This window comes from Pelophylax lessonae (assembly GCF_965119305.1).
Source record: "Pelophylax lessonae genome assembly, chromosome: 1".
NCBI lineage: Eukaryota > Metazoa > Chordata > Amphibia > Anura > Ranidae > Pelophylax > Pelophylax lessonae.
In genome coordinates this window covers 749554732-749580624 of record NC_138768.1, presented here as the reverse complement: position 1 = coordinate 749580624, position 25893 = coordinate 749554732, and the positions used below count along the sequence as shown (strand labels likewise).

At 44.1% G+C, this 25893-nt stretch overlaps 1 protein-coding gene across 1 annotated transcript in view; it reads right to left on the bottom strand.

Annotated features, from left to right (window-relative positions):
* The window catches only part of GUF1 (GTP binding elongation factor GUF1), a 136295-nt gene that overhangs the window by 75272 nt on the left and 35130 nt on the right, over positions 1-25893 (bottom strand). Inside the window, exons 5-10 of the mRNA XM_082272230.1 lie at positions 25681-25761; positions 23553-23630; positions 20716-20799; positions 17487-17551; positions 4973-5176; positions 4053-4192 (exon numbers count right to left, since the gene is read on the bottom strand). Coding sequence (XP_082128356.1) covers positions 4053-4192; positions 4973-5176; positions 17487-17551; positions 20716-20799; positions 23553-23630; positions 25681-25761 — 652 coding nt within the window. The remainder of the gene's footprint in view (positions 1-4052; positions 4193-4972; positions 5177-17486; positions 17552-20715; positions 20800-23552; positions 23631-25680; positions 25762-25893) is intronic.

The window sequence follows — 25893 nt, the reverse complement described above, 5'->3', positions numbered from 1 at the left end:
ATGACATGCGCTGGCCTGGTTGCTCACCTCCATGTCTGGATAGTCAGAGTTCGGTCCGCTTTCCTCCCATCGAGGCTTGGATTTAGCTGGGCTTTGTGTCGATGGCGTGGATGGAGAGGAATCCTGTGTGCGGGACAGTCTCATCTGTGGAGCCGAGCAGGTCCGCTCCGGAGCCTCCGCTGCGCCGTCTGATGCAGCGTGAGTGTCCGCCGCTAGAGGACGGACACGTTGTGGCAGTGGAGAGGCGCCGGCGCCATTTTGCGGGAGACCAGGGGCCGCCGGTCTGAAGAAATCGGACAGTTTCTTGACGGCTGGTGCTTTGGTGTGCCTCCTGGTCATGCTTGCGGTGTGCAGGGGACCTTCACACTCCTGTACCCGTGTACGATGGGCTCGTGCAGCGTGTGTGGCGGGCTGTGGATCCGAGTGTCGCTGGGTGAGGACAGGAGCTCCGGTGCTAAGCGGCCATATTACACGGCGGTCGCCACGCCCCCCCGCAGCTATCCTGTATTCAGAGCCCAGACGTGCCAGTGTGGACGTTCTCATGGCCAGCACAGGGGATAAACCATGTAAACTACCACAAAGTGAAAAAATAGCTCCATGGGAGGTGGCCATCCACAAGCTGACAGAAGGAATGGCCCAGCTCCAGGCAGAACTTGCCACGCTGAGGCGCGAGCGAGATAATCCAAGGGGGCCAAGGGAGAACATCCCTTCATGGAGAAACCGATCACCGCCCCGCCGGCGACCAAGAAGGGAGAGGTCACCCTCCCCATGTTGGGGCTGTCAACAAAAGGGACATTGCTTGAGGAACTGTCCTGATCAAATACCAAGGGGGCCATTAAACCCAGAGCGCCCCGCCGCTAGGAGTCAAGCAGTGGGTGGTCCAGCAAAACGACTCCCCAGTCACACACGGAGGACGTGGGGGTCGATTGCCCTGTGGTACATGGGTACTTCGATGGCCAAGAGATCGAGTGTCTCTTCGACACTGGCTCCCAAGTCACTATTCTACCAGAACCTTTGTTCCAGCAATACTTCCCAAAGAAGAAAATGAGTCGAGACACCCCATGGTCCTCACTGACAGCTGCCAACGAACTTCCTATAGAAGTGGTTGGGATTACCTGGATGAAGGTAAAACTGTGGGGACAGGACCTTGGCCAAAAAGGTGTGGTTACACGTGTATCCGGAAAAGGACAGCCGCAGGTGATATTGGGCATGAATATCATCCAGGGGCTGAAGCCAGAGCTGTTGAAACAATGTCCTACCCACCTGGGACCACCTAAAGAAGTTAGAAATCTGCTTCTTACCTTGGCAGCACTAAAGGACAAACACGTGGCCAATGCCCTATCACGGTTCCCTTCAGTACAACCACAGCGAGATGTGGATGAAGAGGCTGAAGAAGAAGAAATTCCACTCGTAATGAGGGCTAGACCTAAGAGTCAACCACGGGTGGACCTCATCCATGTATTGAAAGAGTATAACTGGACGGAAATACAGAAGAATGATCCTGTGATTGCCCCAGTAAGAGAAGCTATGCAGTTACAGCGGTGGCCCAGTAGAAGAGAAAGATCGCGACTGCTGCCAGAGACACAAAAACTGTTGGGTGAATGGTCACGTTTCCTCTTGAGAGATGGCATATTGTATTGCAGAATAATGTTCCCCCATGACTCTTCGGTAACCTGGCAGGTCGTACTGTCACGGGCCAGAGCTAGACAAGTGGCAGAAAGAATTCATGTGGAAGGAGGACATTGGGGTGTCCACAAGACATTCGCCTGGTTCAAAAGGCAAGCCATGTGTGTGGGGCTGTTCCAGTTGATTAATCAGATATCTCAGCACTGTGCGGTATGTTCTGTGACAAAAGGGGCTGAGGCCCAGGTGCCTCCCATGACTTGGAACACGTCTGCCCCATTGGAAGTACTAACAGTTGAATTTCTCACCCTTGACATGTCAGAAGATGGACATCGCTATGTCCTTGTTATGGTGGATCACTTTACTAAGTTTGCAGTAACCGTGCCAACTCATGACCAGACTGCAAAGACTGCAGCCCAAGCAGTGTGGAAGCATTTCTGTCTCCCTTATGGCTGCCCTCAGAAGATACATTCAGACCAAGGGCCCTGCTTTGAAAGTGAGTTCTTCCAGGAATGGTGTCACTCCTTAGGTGTCAAAAAGACACATACGACCCCATACCACCCACAGGGTAACGGAGCATGTGAGAGGTTTAATAGTACCCTGACACAGCTGTTGAGAGGACTGGCCCGTGAGAAACGAACCAGATGGACCCATTACTTGGCTGAAGTGGTTTGGAAGTATAACCATACTGTGCACTCAGCGACAGGTCGCTCTGCTTACCATGTGATGTTCGGCCGTACTCTTGGGGGACCCACAGATCTATGGGGTGTTGTCCCCACTGAAGAAATGGAGTATACTCCAGCATCCTGGATTCAAGAGTGGAGGCGACGCCTGTCAGAAGTCCAACAGTTCGTAAAGGATCGAACCTGGGTGGAACAAGAAGAGTCAGGAACGGAGGTCCATGACCTGAAACCTGGAGACAGGGTCCTGATCCGGCGCAAAGGTGCACATCAGCAGGGTAAGCTACAAACTCCATGGGAGGAAATGCCTGGAGTTGTGTTACGGCAACCCATCCGAGGAGTGCCAGTCTATGACATACAGAAGCAAAATACTCAAGACAGGCCAAGACGGTTGCACCACAGGCTCCTTAAGCCTATTGAAAGCTACAGGGAGATTCATGGGAGCTCATCTAGAGAGCCAGAAGAACAGGTTTCAGAGCCACCAGTAACAACCCCAACAGAGAATCAGTGTTGGCTATTCCCTGTTCCCCCACTGCTACCTCCAAGTCTCTCAGGAGAGATTACAGGTACAGACGATGCCGTACAGCCCAATGATTGCCCAGCTCAGATTCCTACTCCTGCGGTGGAGCCCTCTGACCCACTGTCTACGGAGAGGCCTGAAAGTGAGGATGCACCTTTGCCTGCTCCTGGAGAAGAGCCTGAACCTCAACCCTTGAGATGTTCTCAGAGGCGCAACTTTGGGAAACCACCTGAATGCTTTGCACAAGAGGACTTTGTATGGTCTGTGAACTTGCCTGGGATCGCAAGTTCAAGTGGGGTGGAGTGTAGTGGTATGCCCCTTTATCCAGATGCAGGTGCAAGTCCCTTTAACTCAATTCCCCATAATCCTCTGGACTCCCAGCATCCCCTGAGTTCCAGGACATGCCCAGGGAGTATAAATGCCAGCTCCGCCCAGCTTCCTGTGCTCAGAGAGATCCTGCCTGATGGGACAGCAGTGACTGGGCAAGTGAGCTGTCCCCAGGTGCTGGGTCCTCATTCGATAAGTCTGGTGTGTGGGCCTCCAGCAGTGAGCACAAGAGCACACAGTATTTATCCAAGCCCCAGTCACTGGAGAGGACTCTGTTACAGTCCATGTGGAGAAGTTGTCCAAGCAGTCGGTTGGTCCTATCTACGGCCCCCAGAGCCTCCTGACCAAAGTCAGCATCAGCAGTGCCTGTGTGAAGTCTGTGCCAGCAGGAAATACCCTCAACTCCCAGTCTGCTGAATGAACGATTAATCTCTGGGAACACATGAGAATATTCAGATCTTTTCCTATCTGTAAACTGAACTCAGAACACTCTGCTGCCATCTAGTGGCCATTACTAGAACTGCAATATAATTGTTTTCACACGTTTTATGAATATTTCTCCTTTCCTCATATTGCTGTTTTGTACTGCAAACCCCTGTTCACATGATCTCCTGTGTAATCTACGTTCCACATTGTTAAGTAAAGTAGAAATTGCACATCACCACTGGTCTGATCATTGGCTGATACCATTACATAACAGTGCTACAGCTATACAGTGGCATTTTATAATGACCTTTCCCCAGACATTGACATTTTGGCACATTTGAGCTACACATTCACTTTCTGTTTGCGCTAAAGGTCTTCTTCCAATACCATTAGTAACATTGTTATGGTCGTGTGAATGGGGTTTCATGGTTTTGTATTGACTATGGTAAAACACAACCTAACCAAATTCATCTCACCTGCAAATACCATTGGCTTTGCAGCTTTAAAACCTGGCAGTGGCTCCACTGGCTGCTTGTATAGATACAGCGTGTCTCCTATTTGTGCTTCCTGCACTTCTTTCATTCCAGCTACTAGATAACCCACCTGACCAGGATACCTGCAAAAAAAAAAAAAAAGAAGGATCACTGAATACATTTATACACAGATCGAGAAAAAAAAACCGATTCCCAAATAGTATATAAATGGTTTTTCTACAAGCACAATACTGGAACTGTACAAAAAAAACTAACTACAGTGATACCTCGGTTCACAAACTTAATTCGTGAATTGGTTGTGAACCGAGGCACATTTTCCCATAGGGTTCAATGTAAATCTGGTTAATCCGTTCTGACCTTTTTTTTGTTTGTTTTTGAAGCACAAAAATATGAAACAAATTACAATACACATTAGTACAGTATAGTAATGTATAAAGAGAGAACACTAACCTTGCTTGAGATGACTTCTGGCATGGAGGAAGGCAGGTGGGAGGCTGTGAAATACAATACAGTAAGTACAGTATTGTACAGAAGTATTGTACAGTATTGTATAGTACAGTAGTACAGTGCAGTACTGTATGTGCTAAAAAGCACACCAAAAAGCAAAAAGTGTCTTCACAGTACTCACAGTACTTCTTTCTGTGTCTCTTCTTCTCTCCATGATCTTCCTACAGGAAGTCACAACCATGTGACAGCCTGGAAATAGCATTAAAATGGCCACGGCTCCTGTTCGTGAACCGAAGCGGCGTTTGTGAACCGGAGCATATTTTTATGAACTTTTCTGTTCGTGAACCGAGTTGTTCGTGAACAGAAGCGTTCGTGAACCGAGGTATCACTGTATATCACTTCAACCTGGGACTGCAAAAGGTGACAATGTTTTCTCACAATATAAAAATACTTACAATTTATCAGCTGGCAGTTCCTCAGGAGTCAGGATGCCAACCTCATTCACTTCATAACTCTTTCCAGAGTGGGCAGCTACAATTTTGTTGCCTTTGCTCACCTCCCCACCAAAGAGGGCAATATTGGCTACCACTCCTCTATAATGATCAAAGTTGGAGTCAAACAACAGGGCTTTAAGGGGACTGTTCTTCTCAATTCTTGGCCTGGAACAAAGGAAAACAACTTAACATCTAATATTTGGCATTAAATCATTATCCATTAACAGGAATCCAGCAACATTAAAGCAAAATGCCAATCAGCAGAATATAAGGTTAAGATACATCCATGTGTACTATTACACCTTCCAAAGTTCTTTTAATTCTTTTCCACCACTTTCATTTTTGTGATTTTGAGTTTTCCACCACCCTACATGTGAAACCACAATTTTCTAGATTAGCTTTGCTTCTTTAGTGAATACACAGTGTGATAAGTTTGATTAATCATTCAATGAACAGGTACTGTAGGTGAAACCACTAGCTACAAAACTGCAAGAACAGTAAAGTTGTCACCTTGGTGGCTATTCAGTTTAACATGGGTCTGTGTGTAAATCACAAGAGTGGCTGCACAGAATTACAAATTCGTTAGCAGGTAAAATACTTAAAAGTGCATCTAAACCCAATAGTAAAACATGTAATATATTAAAACTTACCATTTCTTTCAATGTGGCACTGCATTCCTTCTCTCTTTTTTCTTAATTTTTACTCGGTGATCCAGCCAGTAAGTCTGTTCATTTGCAATTTCTTTTAAGGCCCAACTGCGGGCAAAAATCTTGTTGCCCAATGCAGTGTGGGCACAACACAGTTAACTGCTCATTTTGTCTGGGGTTAGCTGAAAGTATAAACTCACTCAATCCTTCGATCCTTTCAGAAAACGGCACTCCCCCATGATCCAGCAGTAGACTGTTCCTGGTCTATGGAGCCTCCTCTGTGTGTAATGACATCAGAAACAGCCCACTATTCAAGACCGCTAGAGCACAGGGGTGCTGGACCGGGGGCTCTGGTAAGTGTATCGACCCTTTTCTCCTGTCTAGTTTTTGGATCGACCCTTTTCTCCTGTCTAGTTTTTGGATCGACCCTTTTCTCCTGTCTAGTTTTTGGATCGACCCTTTTCTCCTGTCTAGTTTTTGGATCGACCCTTTTCTCCTGTCTAGTTTTTGAATCGACCCTTTTCTCCTGTCTAGTTTTTGGATCGACCCTTTTCTCCTGTCTAGTTTTTGCATCGACCCTTTTCTCCTGGTAAGTGTATCTCTGCTCTCCTCTGCCCTAGACAAAAATGAGCAGTTAACCCATGCAGTGTGGGCACAGCCCCACTGCATGGGAAAAAATATGTTTTGCCATGAGTTGGACTTTAACAGAACAAGCTGTCTAGCAAAAGTGGCAAATAGAAGGTTGAGATAAATCATTTAACACTGACAAGGGTGCTTACAATGATCAGCTTTTAATCATATAGGTACCAGGTGAACGAAAACTGTTGCTGTAACTACTAAAATATATTAGCTGATAATTGACTTGAATACAGTGGGGAAATAATTTTTTGATCCATGCACATTTTGTAAGTTTGCCCACTCACAAAGAAATTTAGGGTCTATAATTGTGATCATAGGTGTATTTTAAATGATAGAGACAGAATTATCAACCAAAAATCCAGAAAAAAAACACATGATACAACTATTTTGAGTTGCAGTTCACTGAGTAAAATACGTATTTGATCCCCTACGAACCAACAATAACTCTGGATCCGCAGACTGGCTACAGTGTGTGCTCATATGGTACAAAGATTAGTCCTGTCAATTGAAGAGGGTGCTCCTAATGACAATTCGGTATGTATATAAAAGACACCTGTTCACAGAATCTCTTTTTTTCATACAAATCGCACCATCATGGGCAAGAGCTGTCAAAGGACATCAGGGAGAAGACTGTAGGCCTGTACAAAGCTGAAATGGGCTACAAGACCATCAGCAAGAAGCTTGGTGAGAAGGAGACAACTGTTGGAGCGATTATTCGTAAATGAAAAAAATACAAAATAACCATCAATCGCCCTCAGTCTGGGGTAAGGATGATCATGAGAAAAGTGAGGTATCAGCTAAGAACTAATATGTGAGGAGCTTGTGAATGATGTCAAGGCAGTTGGGACCACAGTCACCACCTGCAGCGCCCACGAGGTCCCCCTTCTCAAGAAGGCACATATACAGGCTTGTCTGAAGTTTGTCAATGTACATTTTTCAGAGATGTGCGAGATCTGTGGTCAGATGAGACCTAAATTTGGCATTAACTCAACTTGCCATGTTTGGAGGAAGAAAAATGCTGACTTTGACCATAGGAACACCATCCCTACAGTAAAGCACGGAGGTGGAAACATTACGCTTTGGGGCTGTTTCTCTGATAAAGGTACAGGTCAACTTTGCCGCATTGAGGGGCCAATAGAAGGGGCATTGTATTGTAAAATCTTGGATGAGAACCTTCTTCCCTCAGCCAGAACACTGAAGAAGGGTCATGGATGGTTCTTCCAGCATGACAAGGACCCAAAACATACCACCAAGGCAACAAAGGAGTGGCTCAAGAAGAAGCACATTAAGATCATTAAGTGGCCTAGCCAGTCTTCAGACCTTAATTCTATACAAGATTTAAATTTATGAAGGGAGCTGAAATCTCGAGTTGCCAAGCGAAAGCAAAGAAACCTTAAAAAGCGGAACTCCATCCAAAAGGGGAAGCTCCGCTTATTTGCCCCCCCCTCTGCTGCCACATTTGGCACCTTTTGGGGGGGGGGGCAGCGGGTACCTTGTTTTGACAGGTACCCGCTCCCTCTTATGGCTGACTTCACCACAGCAAACTCATCCAGAAGTTTGTTCCCCGCCTTCTTCCCCTGTCGCTGGGCCATTCACAAAGTGCAGTGCCTGTAGTACATGCCTCATTCTGGATTAAAAAAATAATTTAAAAACGTTACTTCACCCACAAGAGGATTTTCCACTCTTCCTCCTCCTCCTCTTTTTTTTGGGAGGGGGGGGGTTGTCAATACCTGGTTTTGACAGGTACCTGCTCCCACCTCCAGTCAGATCGACTTGGCAATCCAAGCGGAAGTTTTATTCCCCCCTCCTTCCGGGACACATTACAGGTCCCAGAAAGCTGTGGGACTATTCAGATAGCACAGCGCGGCTCGCACATGTACAGTGAGAAGCTGGCTTTAATCCAAAAGCATTCAAAGCCCACAGTTAATATGCCGACATAAGTGACCAAACCCCGGTGAAGAAATCAGCCGAGTGAGGACAGCGCTGAATTCCTGGAAGGGGAGTGTCTGTTTAGTAACCACTTGCCGATGGACCGCCCACCATATATATACTGCGACAGGCTGGCTCGGCTGCGCAAATCGCCGTACCTGTATCCGTGGAAGCATTCCCGGGGGCGAGCGTTGCAACGCCGCACTCTTGCCCCCACTAGGGAACGGGGATGCTGATACAGGGGACAGGCGTCACCGACTGCCGTCGGCCATCCGCGATCGCTCCCTGCTGAGAGAGAAGGGCGGTCAGCTGTTGTAAAAAACAGCTGACCGTTCTTCTCTCTGAAATCATCACAGAGCGCCTGTGATCCTTCTATATAGGAAATACAGGTCTCCGATCATTTCACAAGTCCCTCCCCCCCCACAGTTAGAAAACACTCTCCTACGCTCACAATTAACTCTTTGATCTGATCACCCCTAGGTTAACCCCTTCTCTGCCAATGTCATTATTAAAGTAACAGTGCATATTTTTAGCACTGATTACTGTAGTAATGTCACTGGTCCCCCCCAAAAGTGTCAAAAATGTCAGTTAGGAGTCTGATCTGTCCACCACAATTTCGCAGTCCCGCTAGAAATTGCAGAACTCCGCTATTACTAGTAAAAAAAAAATGACAAATCTTTCCTCTAGTTTTTAGACGCGATAACCAATCAAAATATGCTTATTGCGATTTTATCAAATTGGCCTAAAAGGATGAAAAATAAACAGATGTTTTTATTTTTTGGGGGGAATGTTATAGCAGAATGTGAAAAATATTTTTTTTTTTTCTCAGAATTGTCCTGCTTTTTTTGTTTATACCGCAAAAAAAAAAAAAAAAAAAAAAAAAAAAAAAATCGCACAGGTGATCAAATACCACCAAAAGAAAGCTCTATTTGTGGGGGAAAAAAAAAGGAAATGATATTTAGGTACAGTGTCGCACAACCATGCAATTGTCCCTTAAAGTAACACAGTGCCGAATCAGAAAAAAAAAAAAAAAATGGCCTGGTCATTAAAGAGGTTGTAAACCTAATTTAACCACTTACCGCCCGCCCGCCGTCATATGACGGCGGGACGGTGCGGCTATTATCCTGGGCGGCCGTCATATGACGTCCGCCCATTCAAGCAGGGCAGGCGCGCGATCGCGGGCGCGCCGCCGTGCATTGCCGGTGTCGGCGTGTCCCCGGGACACAGCCGATCACCGGCAGGGGGGAAACAGCCAATAGGCATGGCTGTTTCCCACGTGATCGGCTGTGTTCCAATGACACAGCCGATCACAATGGAGGCGCCCGGGAGATGACCGCGCATGCGCGATCGGGAGCGTGCAGCGCGGTCATGTCGGTGGCACTGTGTTCCGTAGGAACACAGCTGTCACCGGCAGTAGTAAACAGTCACTGACAGTGACTGTTTACTATGTGATCGGCTGTGAATCCATTCACAGCCGATCACAAAATGTAAACAAAGAGCAGTAACTCACTGTTACTAGCTCTTCTCCCCTCATACAGTTTCCAGTATGAGGGGAGAAGAGCTAGAAATAGTGAGTTACTGCTCTGTACCCCTGTAAAAAGTAAAAAGCACACAAATAAAGGTCCCCACACAGTCCTCAGCCCCCCCCAATGTCCCCTGTCACCCAACAGTCACCTCATCAGTGCCCAGAAATTGACACCCATAACGTTCACATGTGAGAGTAGCGATCGCAGGCAGAATAACCGCGATTCTGCCCGCGATCCGGAAATCATTGCAAATTGCGGGACGCCTGTGCGCTGCCCGTGATTTGCAATAGCACCCCAAACGCTGTGCGATGTTGCCGCCATTTCCGCCTGCCGAATCACGGTAACATCGCGCAAACATCGCATGACGCCCAAAAAAGGTACAAGAGTTTCTTTGGGGCGTCATGCGTTGTTTGCTTGATGTTACCTCGATTCGGCAGGCGGAAATCGCTGCAACATCGCACAGCATTTGGGGTGCTATTGCAAATCACAGGCAACGCACAGGCGTCCCGCGATTTGCAATGATTTCTGGATCATGGGCAGAATCGCAGTGATTCTGCCCATGATCGCTACGCTCACATGTGAATGTAGCCTAAAGTTCACCGGTCACCAGAGACTGCCATCAGTACCGCCGTGCACCGTCACCTGTCACCCATCAGTGACCATCGCCCGTCACCTGTCACCCCATCAATCACCGTCACCTGTCACCCCATCAGTCATCGTCACCTGTCACCCCATCAGTCATCGTCACCTGTCACCCTATCAATCATCGTCACTTGACACCCCATCAGTGATCGTCACTTGTCACCCCATCAATCATCGTCACATGTCACCCCGTCAGTGATTGTCATCTGTCACCCCATCAATCATCGTCACTTGTCACTTCATCAATCATCGTCACCTGTCACCTCATCAATCATCTTCACCTGTCACCCCATCAGTCATCGTCACCTGTCACCCCATCAGTCATCGTCACCTGTCACCCCATCAGTCATCGTCACCTGTCACCCCATCAGTCATCGTCACCTGTTTGCCATATACATGCAATCACTTACTGACCGCCTAACGACTATATGCGTCGGCCATTAAAAGCTAAATACTGGGGTTATGGCAGCAGATAGCCCCCATAACCCCGGTATTTTTTGAAACGGCGGGCGGTCGGCTTTCAGATAAGGGTGGTCCCAGTGACGGATTCACCGCGGAATTACCCTTACGGTGCAGGGGAAGAGGTGCCCCCCCCCTCCTGCCGCGTCCCAGACGTTTTCCCAGCTTACCGGACCCGCCGGCAGCAGGGAAAACAATCCGATCCCGGATCCTCAGAGACAGGAAGTCGAGTGAGGGCAAGATGGCCCTCACTCAACTCTATGGTCTTGGAGGACCGGAGCTACGTCAAAAGACGTTGCCTAGCAACCGGTTTAAAGGGCCGCTTTTTTTTTTTGCTTTTTTTTTTTTCCTCTTTCAACAATTTTTTTTTTTTTTTTGCTTTTTTAGTGTAGTTGTGAGGTGTGAGGTCTTTTTGACCCCAGATCTCACAATAAAGAGGACCTGTCATGCCTATTTCTATTACAAGAGATGTTTACATTCCTTGTAATAGGAATAAAAATGATCAAAACATTTTTTTTTTTTAAACTGTGTAAAAATAAAAAAATAATAAATAACATAAATAGGAAAAAAAAAAAAAAAAAAATTAAAGCGCCCTGTCCCCGTTAGCTCGCGCGCAGAAGCAAACGCATACGCAAGTCCCGCCCACATATGTAAACGGTGTTCAAACCATACATGTGAGGTATCGCCGCGATCGTTAGAGCGAGAGCAATAATTTGAGCCCTAGACCTCCTCTGTAACTCTAAGCTAGTAACCTGCAGAAATTTTTAAAATGTTGCCTATGGGGATTTTTAAGTACCAATGTTTGGCGCCATTCTGTGAGCATGCGCAATTTTGAAGCATGACATGTTGGGTATCTAATTACTCAGCGTAACATTATCTTTCACATTATGGAAAAAAATTGTGCTAAATTTACTGTTTTCTTATGTTTTAGTTCAAAAAAGTGAATTTTTTTTTCAAAAAAAACGCATTTGGAAGACTGCTGCGCAAATATGGTGTGATAAAAAATATTGCAACGATCTCCATTTTATTCTCTAGGGTCTCTGCTAAAAAAAAAATATATATAATGTTTGGGGGTTCCAAGTAGTTTTCTAGCAAAAAAAAATGATTTTAGCTTGTAAACACCAAGTGTCAAAAATAGGCCCAGTCTTAAAGTGGATAAATGGACAACTTTGTGTAAAGCGCTACTTGGATGTTAGGCCTATGTATGTGGCCAGGCTGTGAAAAAGTGTTACACATGTGGTATCGCCATACTCAGGAGGAATAGCAGAATGTATTTTGGGGTGCAATTTTTGCTATGTACATGCTATGTGTTAGAAATATTGCATAAATGGACAGCTTTGTGTAAAAAAAAATGTGTTTTCATTTTCTTTCCACATTTTCCAAAAACTTGTGGAAAAAAATGACATATTCAAAAGACTCATTATGCCTCAAAAATTATAAGTTGGGCTGTTTGCTTTCTAAAATGGGGTCATTTTATGGGGGTTTCCATTGTCCTGGTGCTCCAGGGCCTTCAAAAGTGCGATAGGTTGTCAGGAAATTATATGTGTAATTTGTGCTCCTAGAATGCCGGACGGGGCTACTTGAATGTTAGGCCTCTGTATGTGGCCAGGCTGTGAAAAAGTCTCACACATGTGGTATCGCCATACTCAGGAGGAGTAGTAGAATGTGTTTTGGGGTGTAGTTGCAAGTATACATGTGCTGTGTGAGAGAAATAACCTGTTAATACGGCAATTTGTAAAAAAAAATAAAAAAAAAAAAAATCTTCATTTTGCAAAGCATTGTGGGAAAAAATTACAACTTCAAAAAACTCACCATGCCCCTTATTAAATACCTTGGAATGTCTACTTTCCAAAAAGGGGTCATTTGGGGGGTATTTGTACTTTCCTGACTTTTTAGTGTCTCAAGAAATGAGATAGGCCTTCAGTACATCAGGTGTGATCAATTTTCAATGATTCGCACCATAGCTTGTGGACTCTATAACTTTCACAAAGACCAAATAATATACACTTACTTGGGTTATTTTTACCAAAGATAAGTAGCAGTATAAATTTTGGCCAAAATTTGTGAAGAAAAATTACTAATTTGCAAAATTTTATGACAGAAACAAAGAAAAATGCCTTTTTTCACAATATTTTCAGTCTTTTTTTATTTATAGCACAAAAAATAAAAAACCCAGTATTGATCAAATACCATCAAAAGAAAGCTCTATTTGTGTGAAAAAAAGGACACAATTTTTGTATGGGTACAGTGTTGCATGACTGAGTAATTCTCAGTCAAAATGTGAGAGCGCTGAAAGCTGAAAATCGGTCTGGGCAGGAAGGGGGTGAAAGTGCACTGTAGGCAAGTGGTTAAAAAAAAAAAAAAAACCTGAAAGACAAAACACATAATGAGCTAGTATGCATCGCATACTAGCTCATTATGAAATACTTACCCTAAAATGAAGCCCCAAAGTGCCGACCTCTCACCTCTCCCATGGGTGACATGTTCTGTCGCCCTTCTTCCGGGTTTGTGGCATCCGGCCATCTGATTGGCTGGAGCCGCGATTACTTCACGGCACGGGGCTCTGAAGGAACGGCACCAGCGGCCGTTCCTTCAGAGCGCATGCGCCAGTGATATTACTGGCTGCATTTAAGGTAAATATCTCCTAAACAGTACATATTTAGGAGATATTTACAGTACCTATAGGTAAGCCTTATCATAGGCTTACCTATAGATACAACTTGCAGAGGAGGGTTTACTTCCTCTTTAAGGGGGCAAATCTTTCCAGTCCAGAACTGGTTAAAAGTCAGCAACCACAGTTTTTGTAGCTGCTACCTTTTAATTTTTCCACAGATCACTAAAGAACCACTTTAACCCACAGCTTTCCCTGTTGTGGAATGATAGTAACGTCTAGGCTGTCTTTTCTGCCAGTTATTCTATTGCTACCATTTGTAGCTCGTCAGCAAACTAAACCCAATAGCTCTTAACCCCCATCATCATTTCTAAAACTATTCTATACACAATCTGTGCTCAGTAAAGCACATCTCCTGCAAAAGGTCAACTAGTTGTAATCCTTTTAATATCTGGTATGCAAGTAACCTTTATAAAGGGCTGTAAATGCAGGAAAAGGGGGAAAAATAGCTTGTGTGTTGTGGGATGGTGGGCACATACTGTATCTGTGTTTTGGATTTCCATTCTAAATGAATATCATCACAAGGCACCATGCCAAGTGCCCTACAGGACATATCTTCCAAGAGAATATGGCTACTATATTACTGACTTCTATTCTTAGAAATGCTTGTAGGCGGTCATGTTGATTCAATTACAAGGATCCATTTACATAAATGCACATGAATTAATGTTCATTATATCATCCATTAATGTGCGTTGCATTTAGGCAGCCTATTTAAAACATACCAAAATGAACCAAACCCCCCCCCCCCCCCCCTACAAAAAAAAAAAAACCTGGACATGTCACATTTGCATTTCCTTAGCGCTCTTTCACACATGGATGCTCCACTATATTCAGCAGGGGATTTATGAGCAGTTTTCCTGCTGAATTGAGGCAGAATATGACGAATTTGTAACATCCCTGTCTGTTCAATTATTGTCCACAGTTTGACAGCAGAGTGTGGTGGACCCATGAGATCTCTATGGGAAGCCGGATGTAAATGGACTCGAGTCCATAACAGACTACCTGCGGCCGGTTGCATTCAGGTCTAGAAAAATAGAACAAAATGCATTCCTTTTCTGTTTTTCTTTTGGACCTGGACAGACTCCGCCTGCTCACAGACCTACATAGAGCTTCCAATCAAGTCCACCGAAAAAAAAAGGACAGACAGACCTGACTGGAAAGCCCATGTGAAGGGAACTTAGTTTACTGAGGTGCTGTCTAAACTGAAAGGCACCGCAATGTGACAAGGCATAACTGGATTTTTGACTTACCATAAAATCCTTTTCTCTTAAGTTCATTGACGGACACAGTTCTCTCTGATTCATATCAGTAGGGTAATACTGCCCCCTGCAGGAGTAGGACATTAGGCAGAAAAAAGTTCTGGCTACACCTATGGGCAGTCCCAGAGGGTACACCCTCTCTCTTCCTGCATCGGATGCCAGTTTTGTATCAAAGCAGTGTCAGAAAAGTAACACCAACCCAACTCAAAATAGAGGGGCGGGTACTTAATCTGTCAATGAACTTAAGAGAAAAGGATTTTACGGTAAGTCAAAAATCCAGTTTTCTCCATCGTTCATTGATGGATGCAGTTCTCTCTGATTCATATCAGTAGGGACGTTCCAAAGCAGTGCCATAAAATGAGGGGTGGGAACAGCAAAAAAGAAGAAGTCCCCAAGGCCAAACATAGTCGACCAGGCAACATAGGACTCATCAGCACAAAAGAGGAGGCCCACCTGAAAACAACAGTAAACACCCTCAAAGAAGGCCAAAGACCCTCCAAACAGCAGCCAGCAAAAAACCTTGTGACCGAAAAGAGGCATCTGCAGATGCCAGCACATCCACCTTATAAAACATGGTAAAGGTGTGAACAGACTACCAGGTAGCCGACTTGCAACCTGGAGCACAGATGCCCACAAGGCGAAAATCCTAGGGAGCACTAGGCGCCAGAATCAGGGAAAGGTAGGACCTGACCCCTAATTGAATAAACCTGCACCACTGTCTGTCCGATCCATCCAGGAATAGACGCAGCAGACGCAGGCAGTCCTGTTCGCGGGCCATCCGTAAGTACAGAGAGCGAGCCTGACTCACGAAAAGACTCAATAGTCGCCAAGTACACCTGGCGTGCCCGCACTCTAAACAGAGTAAGCAATGCATATTCCTTAGGATGTGAGGGCTCAGGACACAAGATAGGAATACAATGTTCCCGTGCAAGTGAAGGGAGAATGACAGGACAATGGCGCCAGTGCCGACACCTGCACACAGAGTGACAGCAACCAAGACGGCCACCTTCTGTAATAAGGTAGGCAGGGGATACCCTCGAATACTCGCCAACAGAGGGTCTAAAAGAACAGACTGCACCAAATCAAGGTCCCCAGTGGGTGACGGAGGTCGCAACGGAAGCACCAAGTGTCACTCCCCCTGGAAGAAGTCACGCACCAGGGCACAGGCGGCCAATGGCCTTCTGAAGAAATTTGCCAAAACCGAAATCCAACCCTTAACAGTACTCAAGGCCAACTTGTGATCAACTCCCCATTGAAGAAAGCCAAGATTCGGGCCACCGAGTAAGAGTGAGGGGGAGCCCACGCAATATACGACTGTCTCGTATGATGAACAAAAATCACCCTAGAAGTTGCTTCCCACGCTTCAAGCAGGGTGGGAATCACTGAAGCAGCCAAACCCCCATCCTTCAGCACCTGGTATTCAACAGCCAAGTCGGCAAAGTCAGTGACCGCAAAGTTGGATGGGAGATGGGCCCTGGAGACAATAACTCCTCCCCGAGAGGAATTCTCCAAGGAGGGTCTGCGGCCAGCCTGACCAGGCCGGCGCACCAAGCTCAGCGAGGCTCATCCGGAGCCACGAGAAAGACCGGAATCCCTTCTGCCTCGATCCTGCGAAAAATTATTGGCAGCAACTTGGGAGGAGGAAAGGCAGGCTGCAGCTGAGACTGACCTTGGCTCATCCGTGAGCACGCACACATGACCATGGCGGCGGCAGCCGTGCGCAGGTAACCATGCTAAACTCGGCTTCATTCAAGTTGAACCTATCAAATGTTCTTGCCCATGACAGAACCCATGGTGCCACCATTGCACCCGCCAGAGGGTCCGGGAGCGGGCCACAAACCACAGCACTATCCTGTAGATGCGACACCAACAGGTCCCCGTCTGGAATTACCTTAACGAAGGCACAACTGCAGAAACACCTCCGGATGAAGGGACCATTCCCCTGCATTCAAGGCCTATCAACCGAGGCAAATTAAAACTGGCATCCTTTGCAGGAAGAGAGAGGGTGTACCTTCCGGGACTGCCCATAGGCATAACCAGAACTTTTTTCTGCCTAGTGTCCTACTCATGTAGGGGGCAGTATTACCCTACTGATATAAATCAATAAAAATCAGAGAGAACTGCGTCCGTCAATGAACGATAGAGAAAACATGTTTTGCCACGTGCTGCATTCAAACATGTTGCCGCAACAGACAGCTGTAAATCGGGCCTAAACGTTTTCATTCTCCAAGCATTTAAACATAGTGCCACAGTCATAATCTGCTCCATAAACTGTACTATACTCTTCCCATTTCCAAAAATGCTGGCTATGATGCCTAACAGGGTTGTTACAAATATTGACTTTTTGTAACTACATATTTCAGTCAGTACAGGTTTCTTTAAGGAGATCCTGTTAGAGCAGGTGATACTAATTACAGATGATGCTCCATTCCATAATTCTAGGCTTCTATTGCCTGACTCCAGGAAGTAGTGCTAGATTCTAACGTAAGAGAGATCTCTGCAACATCACTCATGGGGACCTTCCTGTCCTAAAACTGCTTCCAGGAATTAGGCAATGACAGCTTCCAGTGCTTGATAGAAGCCCCTGCTGTCCCAGTAACAGCTGTTTGACAAATTACATTTAAATAATAAAAAAGAGAACAGGAAACAATTACAGCTGAGCAGACAACACAATGCATCCATCCAGACAGCTATACTCACGGTGGGAGTCTTTTAATAACTTCTTGAAGGACGCTCTCCACGTTTGTTCCATACTTTGCAGAGATCTAAACCAGTAAAAAAGGAGATATTTTCTTTCATGTCAGAGAATGTCATGTATAGCCTGCCACGCATTAAAAAAAACAAAACAAAAAAAAATAAAGACAATATTTAATTTGCTTGTATTTACAGGAGACCAGGCATTGTATACCCATCTATCATAACCACAAGTGTACTTTTAGCCAACTCCAACTTGTGAGGAAGAGCCCCATAGATAATACATAAATAAAACGGATTGGTAGGATCCCCGATACACTACACCAAAAGGTTTTAACAGTGCAAAAGCTTACAAGTAGTTCTGCCCCCAAATTAACATACTCCCTTAATTTAGCTTCCCAGTGCTATACGTACGGAAAAGAATCCCTCTAAAAGGTTCACTAGTACTTAGAGATTGTAAAATAATTATATTATATATATATATATATATATATATATATATATATATATATATATATATATATATATAGTGACAGGAAGTCAGGTAAATCTGTGGATGTAGTCACAGACAGGAGATACATTTCCACCTGGTTTAGAAAATTCACCAATTACTATAGGGTGTCGGCTGCAAAGGTAGCCAGAACTGTCTAAGGACGTTGAACAGACTTCAGCTGTTCAGAATGAGGAAGTTAAGGCCTCTATAATTTGTCCAAAGGAATTCTATAGATTGCTGCCTCCTGACGCCGTGTGGGCTGGGGAGAGGAGGACAGTCAGATGTGTGCCTCCCGACGCTGTGAGAAGGATTGCTGCCTCCTGACGCCGTGTGGGTAGCGGAGGACAATCAGATGGGTGCCCCCTGAAGCTGTGTGAGCATAGGAGGGGAAGACCTCCTGGAGCGATGTGCGCTGAGGAGGGTAAAAAGTGTGAAGACTACTCAAGGTGAGGTCTTGGATCGTTTCTCTGTGAAAAGAAACCAATGGACATTTCCTGTGTGAAGGGGAAATTAATCAAGATTGAAGACTACTCAAGGTGAGGTCTGGGACTATTTCTATGTGAAAATAAATAAATGAACTGTTTGCTATGTGAAGAGACAAACAAAGGAATGTTCTCTATGTGAAGAGAAAAGGGACATGTTCAATGGACATTTGTTGTGTGAAAAGAAAATAAATGGACTATTGAGTATCTGCTGTAGGATCAGCAAAGTTTGCCCAACAGTAGGTTGGAGACAGACTCTGTAGGTAGGTTCCTGTGTGTGAGAAGGTAGCCGCCCACAGTGGCAAGGATTTATTTTGTGTTTTATTTTATTTTGGGATGTTTTTTGACGCTTGCAGTCTGGTGAAGAAAATTGCATGAATAAACCAAACTGTTGTTTGCAACCACTTCTCTGCTATCTCCCTGTGTAACCAATCCCCCCAAAGGGGTCATCTACACTCACCACCGAGCTAATCTCCCACAATATTATATTTATATATATATATATATATATATATATATATATATATACACACACACACACACACACACACACACATATATCAGTCAGGTCCATAAATGTTGGGACATCGACACAATTCTAATCTTTTTGGCTCTATACACCACCACAATGGATTTGAAATGAAACAAAAACAAGATGTGCTTTAACTGCAGACTTTCAGCTTTAATTTGAGGGTATTTACATCCAAATCAGGTGAACGGTGTAGGAATTAGAATAGTTTGTATATGTGCCTCCCACTTTTTAAGGGACCAAAAGTAATGGGACAGATTAACAATCATAAATCAAACTTTCACTTTTTAATACTTGGTTGCAAATCACAGTCTGAAGTCTGGAACACATAAGACATCACCAGACGCTGGGTTTCATCCCTGGTGATGCTCTGCCAGGCCTCTACTGCAACTGTCTTCAGTTCCTGCTTGTTCTTGGGGCATTTTCCCTTCAGTTTTGTCTTCAGCAAATGAAATGCATGCTCAATGGGATTCAGGTCAGGTGATTGACTTGGCCATTGCATAACATTCCACTTTTTTCCCTTAAAAAACTCTTTGGTTGCTTTCGCAGTATGCTTCGGGCCATTGTCCATCTGCACTGTGAAGCGCCGTCCAATGAGTCCTGAAGTATTTGGCTGAATATGAGCAGATAATATTGCCTGAAACACTTCTGAATTCATCCTGCTTCTTTTGTCAGCAGTCACATTAATAAATACAAGAGAACCAGTTCCATTGGTAGCCATACATGCCCACGCCATGACACTACCACCACCATGCTTCACTGATGAGGTGGTATGCTTTGGATGATGAGCAGTTCCTTTCCTTCTCCATACTCTTCTCTTCCCATCACTCTGGCACAAGTTGATCTTGGTCTCATCTGTCCATAGGATGTTGTTCCAGAACTGTGAAGGCTTTTTTAGATGTTGTTTGGCAAACTCTAATCTGGCTTTCCTGTTTTTGAGGCTCACCAATGGTTTACATCTTGTGGTGAACCCTCTGTATTCACTCCGGTGAAGTCTTCTCTTGTTTGTTGACTTTGACACACATACACCTACCTCCTGGAGAGTGTTCTTCATCTGGCCAACTGTTGTGAAGGGTGTTTTCTTCACCAGGGAAAGAATTCTTCAGTCATCCACCACAGTTGTTTTCCGTGGTCTTCCGGGTCTTTTGGTGTTGCTGAGCTCACCGGTGCGTTCTTTCTTTTTAAGGATGTTCCAAACAGTTGATTTGGCCACACCTAATGTTTTTGCTATAGAAGTCTGCACCTCAAATTAATTTGGATTGTTTCATTTTCATTTTATTCTGGTGGCATACAGAGCCAAAATTATGCCTGTGTCCAAATATATATGGACCACGCTCTCTGCTTCTCCTCCCTTCCAAGTGACCCCATAGCAGGCTGTTTACTATGGGGATACTTGTGCATGCTCGATTCCGAGTCAGACTGTGTGCATCTTTAACTTTTAGATGCTATTGTAATGAAGGTTATTGTAATCAATGGTATTCGCTTAACCGGTCAGTGGACATGAAGTGATAGCTGATTGGTGTATAAATGCACACACATGCACAATGTTATAGTTTGAAGGTAGTTTATTAAATAAAGACAAACAGCCTTAGTAAGAGAATATAAAAACTCTGCAGACTGAAGTAACCTGAAGAAAGCAGATTTCTGTGTACAATGGTCAAACAAGTAAAGGAAAAATCTGACAGATTCCTATAGGAAACTCCAAATTACAGGAATGAAGTACATACTCACCCTAACACAATCACTTGCTTGAATGTCAAACATTTTTTCAAGTTGTTTCTCCACTCTCTCGGGATCTGCATTTTTCAAATCGATCTTAAAAATAGAAAAACGTATTTACAAAATCTCTATAGTTGCAAACTGTGACTCACTGATGTGATGTAGTCTACAAATAAAATAATGTTTTGCACTCTCTAGCTAAATAAGCAAAGCCCCAAACCTATTTTCTTTTCAGCCCTGGATATAAGAAAAGGCAACACTGACCAAGACCTACTGTAGTTAAGCAAGGGGAAGACCCTTGTTTCATCACTTTTTTCACAATTGCATTCTTTAATAAATCTTTGGGTTAAAAAATGTCAGCAAATTAATATTCCTGTACATGTAGCATGCACTGATTTTAAGTATGCAGATCTGTGCATGCATGTGGTAAGATGGGAAGAGACTACAATAAGAGATCATTAAAGTTTAATGCAGCCCATAGATGATTACATTTTCTTTCCTTCCACCATTAGTGGCAACAGCTATCGTGGCTGGCAGTAATCACAAGCCAGAAATCCAACAGGCTGGTTGTACCCAAGTCGAATGATGGATTGACTTGGGTACAATCAGCCTGGCCACACATGGATGGAAATTCAGGCAGTTCTCGCTGAACCAGCCGATTTTCGATTCAAGTATGGCTGCCTTAGGTCTGGTCTTGTTGTGGAAGTCTATCCTTGCTAAAATAAGTGTACGACTGGCTTATTACCAAGCTCTGGCTTTGCCATGAGAATGTACATTGGTGTCAAAGAGGGTTAAAACATAGAGCATGGTAATGGTGTACTAGATACATCATAAGTAAAGATCATACACAGAGGAAGGAGGAGGTTTTAAAGAAAAAGTCCAGTCAAATCCTAACTATACTTAACTGTATCTTTCCACTCTATGTGACCTGTACGTTGAAGTGGAAGTCCAGTCAAAACATAATTATACTTACATCTGCTCCCACCCCCATTCGAAGCCTAATCTAACTACCCTGTAAAGGAAAGATACACTTACCTATGCTGTGGACGCTCCAGTGCAGTCACATGATCTCTCCAGCGGCGGCTTCAGTGAAGAGATTGCAGACAATGGCTGCAGAGCCTGGGGAATGACGTCACCCATAGGCTTACTATGGGGCATCTGGTATTGGTTGTCCCTCCTCTAAACTGAAACTGGGCTGGGAATTGATCACAACTGAACCAGAGCACCCTTAGCATAGGTAAGTATAGACATTTTTTTCTTTACAGGGTACTTAAAATAGGCTTAGATTGGGGGTTTGAGTAGGATTATAGTATAGTTAGACAGGCCATGCATGGTTCGAATATTGGCTGGATCCTGCTGGACCGCCCGAGATTCGAACTGTGTATGGGCAGGCTGAGTGTACAAAGTTGATCGATCGATCAACTTGGGTACCACCAGCATGCCAGGTTTTACCTGCAATTATCGCTAGCGGCTGCTATGGACACTAGCAATAATCACTGTCTTCTCCCTACGGCGAGAGGACAATGGCCCTGCAGGAGGGATTCCTGCATCAACACTGTGTGTTGATGGGAGAATCTAGCGAATTTCATTCCTGAATCCCATGGTTGAGTCTACAGTAGTATTCCGAAGCATTCTCATGTGACTTGGGGCACTTCTAGTCCATTTGTTTTAACAACCCTAGTTATTTTTTATTGGTCTTTGCTGGCTTCAGACTCAAGCGATTACACCGCTTTATAAATTTGCAGGGGTACTTTTATATTTTTAATGGTCATACTACTGATTTTTTTTTATGTATTCCTAAGTGTATTCTGCTTTAGGCAGTCAGTGTACAATTGCAAAAAAAAATTGAAGTAAAAGTCTTTCCTGCCATAAAACCCTATGGGTGGGTGCAAGCTCTTGCGCTCCAGTAACACATGCATTATGTGCACATTACTGTAATGCATTTTCTGTGCTGGTGTGCCATGTATTCTTAAGGCCTCCTCAACACCAATGAACGTGCATTGCAGCGCACCACAAACCACACTGCCATGTTGTTGCGTGCTACATTTATAAAACAGAAGAGCACATGCATGTTTTTTGGTGAATTTGGCAAGTTAGGTGGGCTATTCATATGAATAGGCTCCTTAAACAGTTGTAAAGTACATTTCTTTTAATTAAAATAAAAAAATATAGCATATTTACATGCTCTGTGCAATGATATTGCACATAGCTGTCCATTACCTGCACTTCTGGGGTCCTCCACCGGTGTTGACTATTCCCTGACTTCTGCGTGTGCTTCCAGAGCAAGCCTCCGCTTAAATATACACAGAGCAGCTAAGCCCTGTCCCCTGCTCCCTTCTCACAGGATTTGACTGACAGCAGCAGGAGCCAATGGCTACTGCTGCTCCCAGTGTAGCCAAGCACAGTGATGGATCGAAGAAGGACTGGACTGAGGTAAGTGTCAGGGGGAAGGGGGAACAGCTAATGGAAGGCTTTTTACCTTAATGTGTAGAATGCATTAGGATAAAATAAAAACCTTTTGACTTTAGAACCACTTTAACACAATGAACGTCAATGCACAAGCATTAAAGCACTCCAACAGCCCTGACTCGCTAACAAATTAAACATTTTCAGGTTGAGATTAGCCTTAGGGTCAGCAAGTTTAATTTTTTTTTTTAACTTGTTTTTACCAAGTCTGAACGAGAGAAAGGGAAAAAAAAAAAACTGTACTGCATAACCCTGCTCAGCCTAACAACTCATTTACGTGTCTGCCAGAAAACTGCGCCCTCCTCCTTCCGAACTGCAGGAATCCAGACAGTGTTTACTGTCTCATACGCTTGATGGCGGGTACGGCTTTGTAAGCTCTTTACCTTGTTTATGACAGGAATAATTGAAAGCTGTGCTTCAAAAGCGAGGAAGAAGTTTGCCACAGTCTGTGCTTGAATCCCCTAAAGGTAGACAAAATAGAATACACCAATATTGAAACATCTAAATGCTTTTCTGCAATAAGCCTAGTAAACTGATAAATGATTTGCCTTCTGGTGCTGTAGATCATTGTTGCTTTGCAATAAACAGGAATTCGAAATTTTATCCCATCGTCGCCTTGAAGTGTATTTTTTCCCCTTTTTATTCGTTTATCTAAATTCTGCAAAAGATGTAAACGTGCTTTTCTTCGATTCCTTTTTATAATACAATAAACTAGAATTTGTCAAAGAAACCCCACAGTGGGACTGGTTTCTGTGCATGGTAGATTAAAACTGTTATGGCCTGTAAATGTGTGACTTGTATATGATCACCTACTAAATTATTTATAGTCAAAGCCCAACAGAACTAGCTGGCAGGCCCCAGATATGTTGTCCCTGTATAGTAAACTGCTTTGCTTTCATTGCACACAGCATTGTGCTAGCTGTAGGTCTTAGAAACCTTTGTTGGACAAGGCCAGAAGTAACTTCCCCAATTTGCATTTGGCATAAAGCTAATTTACTAAAGTGAAACTGAACTCAAAAATGTTTTTCTATGTTATAGGCCCCTTTCACACAGGCTTTTCGATTTCTGAAAAACTCGGAAAAAGATTGGATGCTCCATGCACCCCTATGGAGCAGTGGATGTCAGCGGTGACATGTCCGCTGACACCCGCTGCGGTCCGATCCGATCCTGTCTGTGAAATCTCGACGAATGGTAACCCTATTTTCCATCAGTCTGTAGGATTGGATCAGATGAAAACGGAAAGGTGGTCCGTTTTCACCCGATCTCCCATAAAGGAGAGCAGGGATCTGACAGGTCCATCTCAGCACAACGAGCAGAGACGGCCGTGTCATCTGCCTGCTCAGAGGGGATCAGCGGATCATTCCCTGCTGAGCAAAACGGAGTCTGCTGGGCAGAAAGCCCCTGTGAAAAGACCCTTATGAAACATTTTGAAATGTAATTGTCGCTAAGCAGTACCCTGCAAATGTTTCCGTTTGGATTTTAAATTCCCAGTGAAAAACAGAAGTGCATTTCCTGGTATATTAGGATATCCAGGCACTCCTATGGAGATGTATATCCATAGTGTGTGACCTAAGGCCTCTAACTTCTAGTCTCAATAGATTTGGAACGAGATCCGATGATGTCACTACTGTGCTGCTCACGGTTATCCTTGCTGGAGGCAAGCAAAACTCTGCCTCCATGCAGAGCAAGGTATGGTAAGTCAGTAATATGAGAAGGACCTGCTCAAGGGAGGCAAAATTGGTGACTACTACTACCTCTACTGCATTCAAGTACTACAGCTGCATCTACTATTCTGTTTAACTACTGGCTTCTACAACCATCTTTTATCTCTACTGCTAAAAAGGGAACTTTACCCATAACCGTTTGATAACAATTCTTGGTTATTTAACAAAAGAACAAACATTCCACATAAAAAATGATGCTACTAAAATGTGTGTTTTGTAAATTGCCCCTGTTTCTTCTTGCTGTAGGCTGCCATTTTGTTGAAGCCCAGATAGGTCACTTCCCTAATGGAAACTCTCCCCCATAAGAAGGAAGGATGATCTAAAATGTAGACCAATCATATCTGTTTCCATGGAGTTCCCCCACACCATCTGTTTAGGGTTGAAGACGTCCAACCCTAAAGCCAGGTGTGTAAATCAAAGAAGTGAATTTATAACAAAGACTCAGGGGATATGAATATTAGACTGAACAGAGAGCCCAGTGACAGTATTAGATGCCCATCTCCAAGTTTAAAAGTAGATAAAGAAGATGATACATGTACTTCATCCAAAGTAAAATTACTGCTATTCTGTATATACTGCAAAGGTCTTGACAGTGGGACAAAGTTTACTAATAGTGGAAAAATTCTGCTATAAAATAATAACTGAGGTTTGATAAAGTGTTTTCACACAGTGTGTACCTCTTGATACTACCACTGTTTCATTATTCCATATTGTAACGGTGGCAATGGAAGACTATTGTACAATTTATAACCAACCAGTTGTAAAATGTGAATAAAAAAAGAAGTACCTCATTTGCATCAACCACGAGCAAGACACCTTGACAAGCAGACAAAGACCTAGAGACTTCGTAGCTGAAATCAACATGGCCCTAAATGGAAGGAAAACAATTATATACTAAATCTAGTTGAACTATAAACTATTTTTAGAAAGTAGGATGTGAAAATAAGGCCATGAATGCACAATATATATATATATATGTAAAGCGCTGCGTAAATTGACA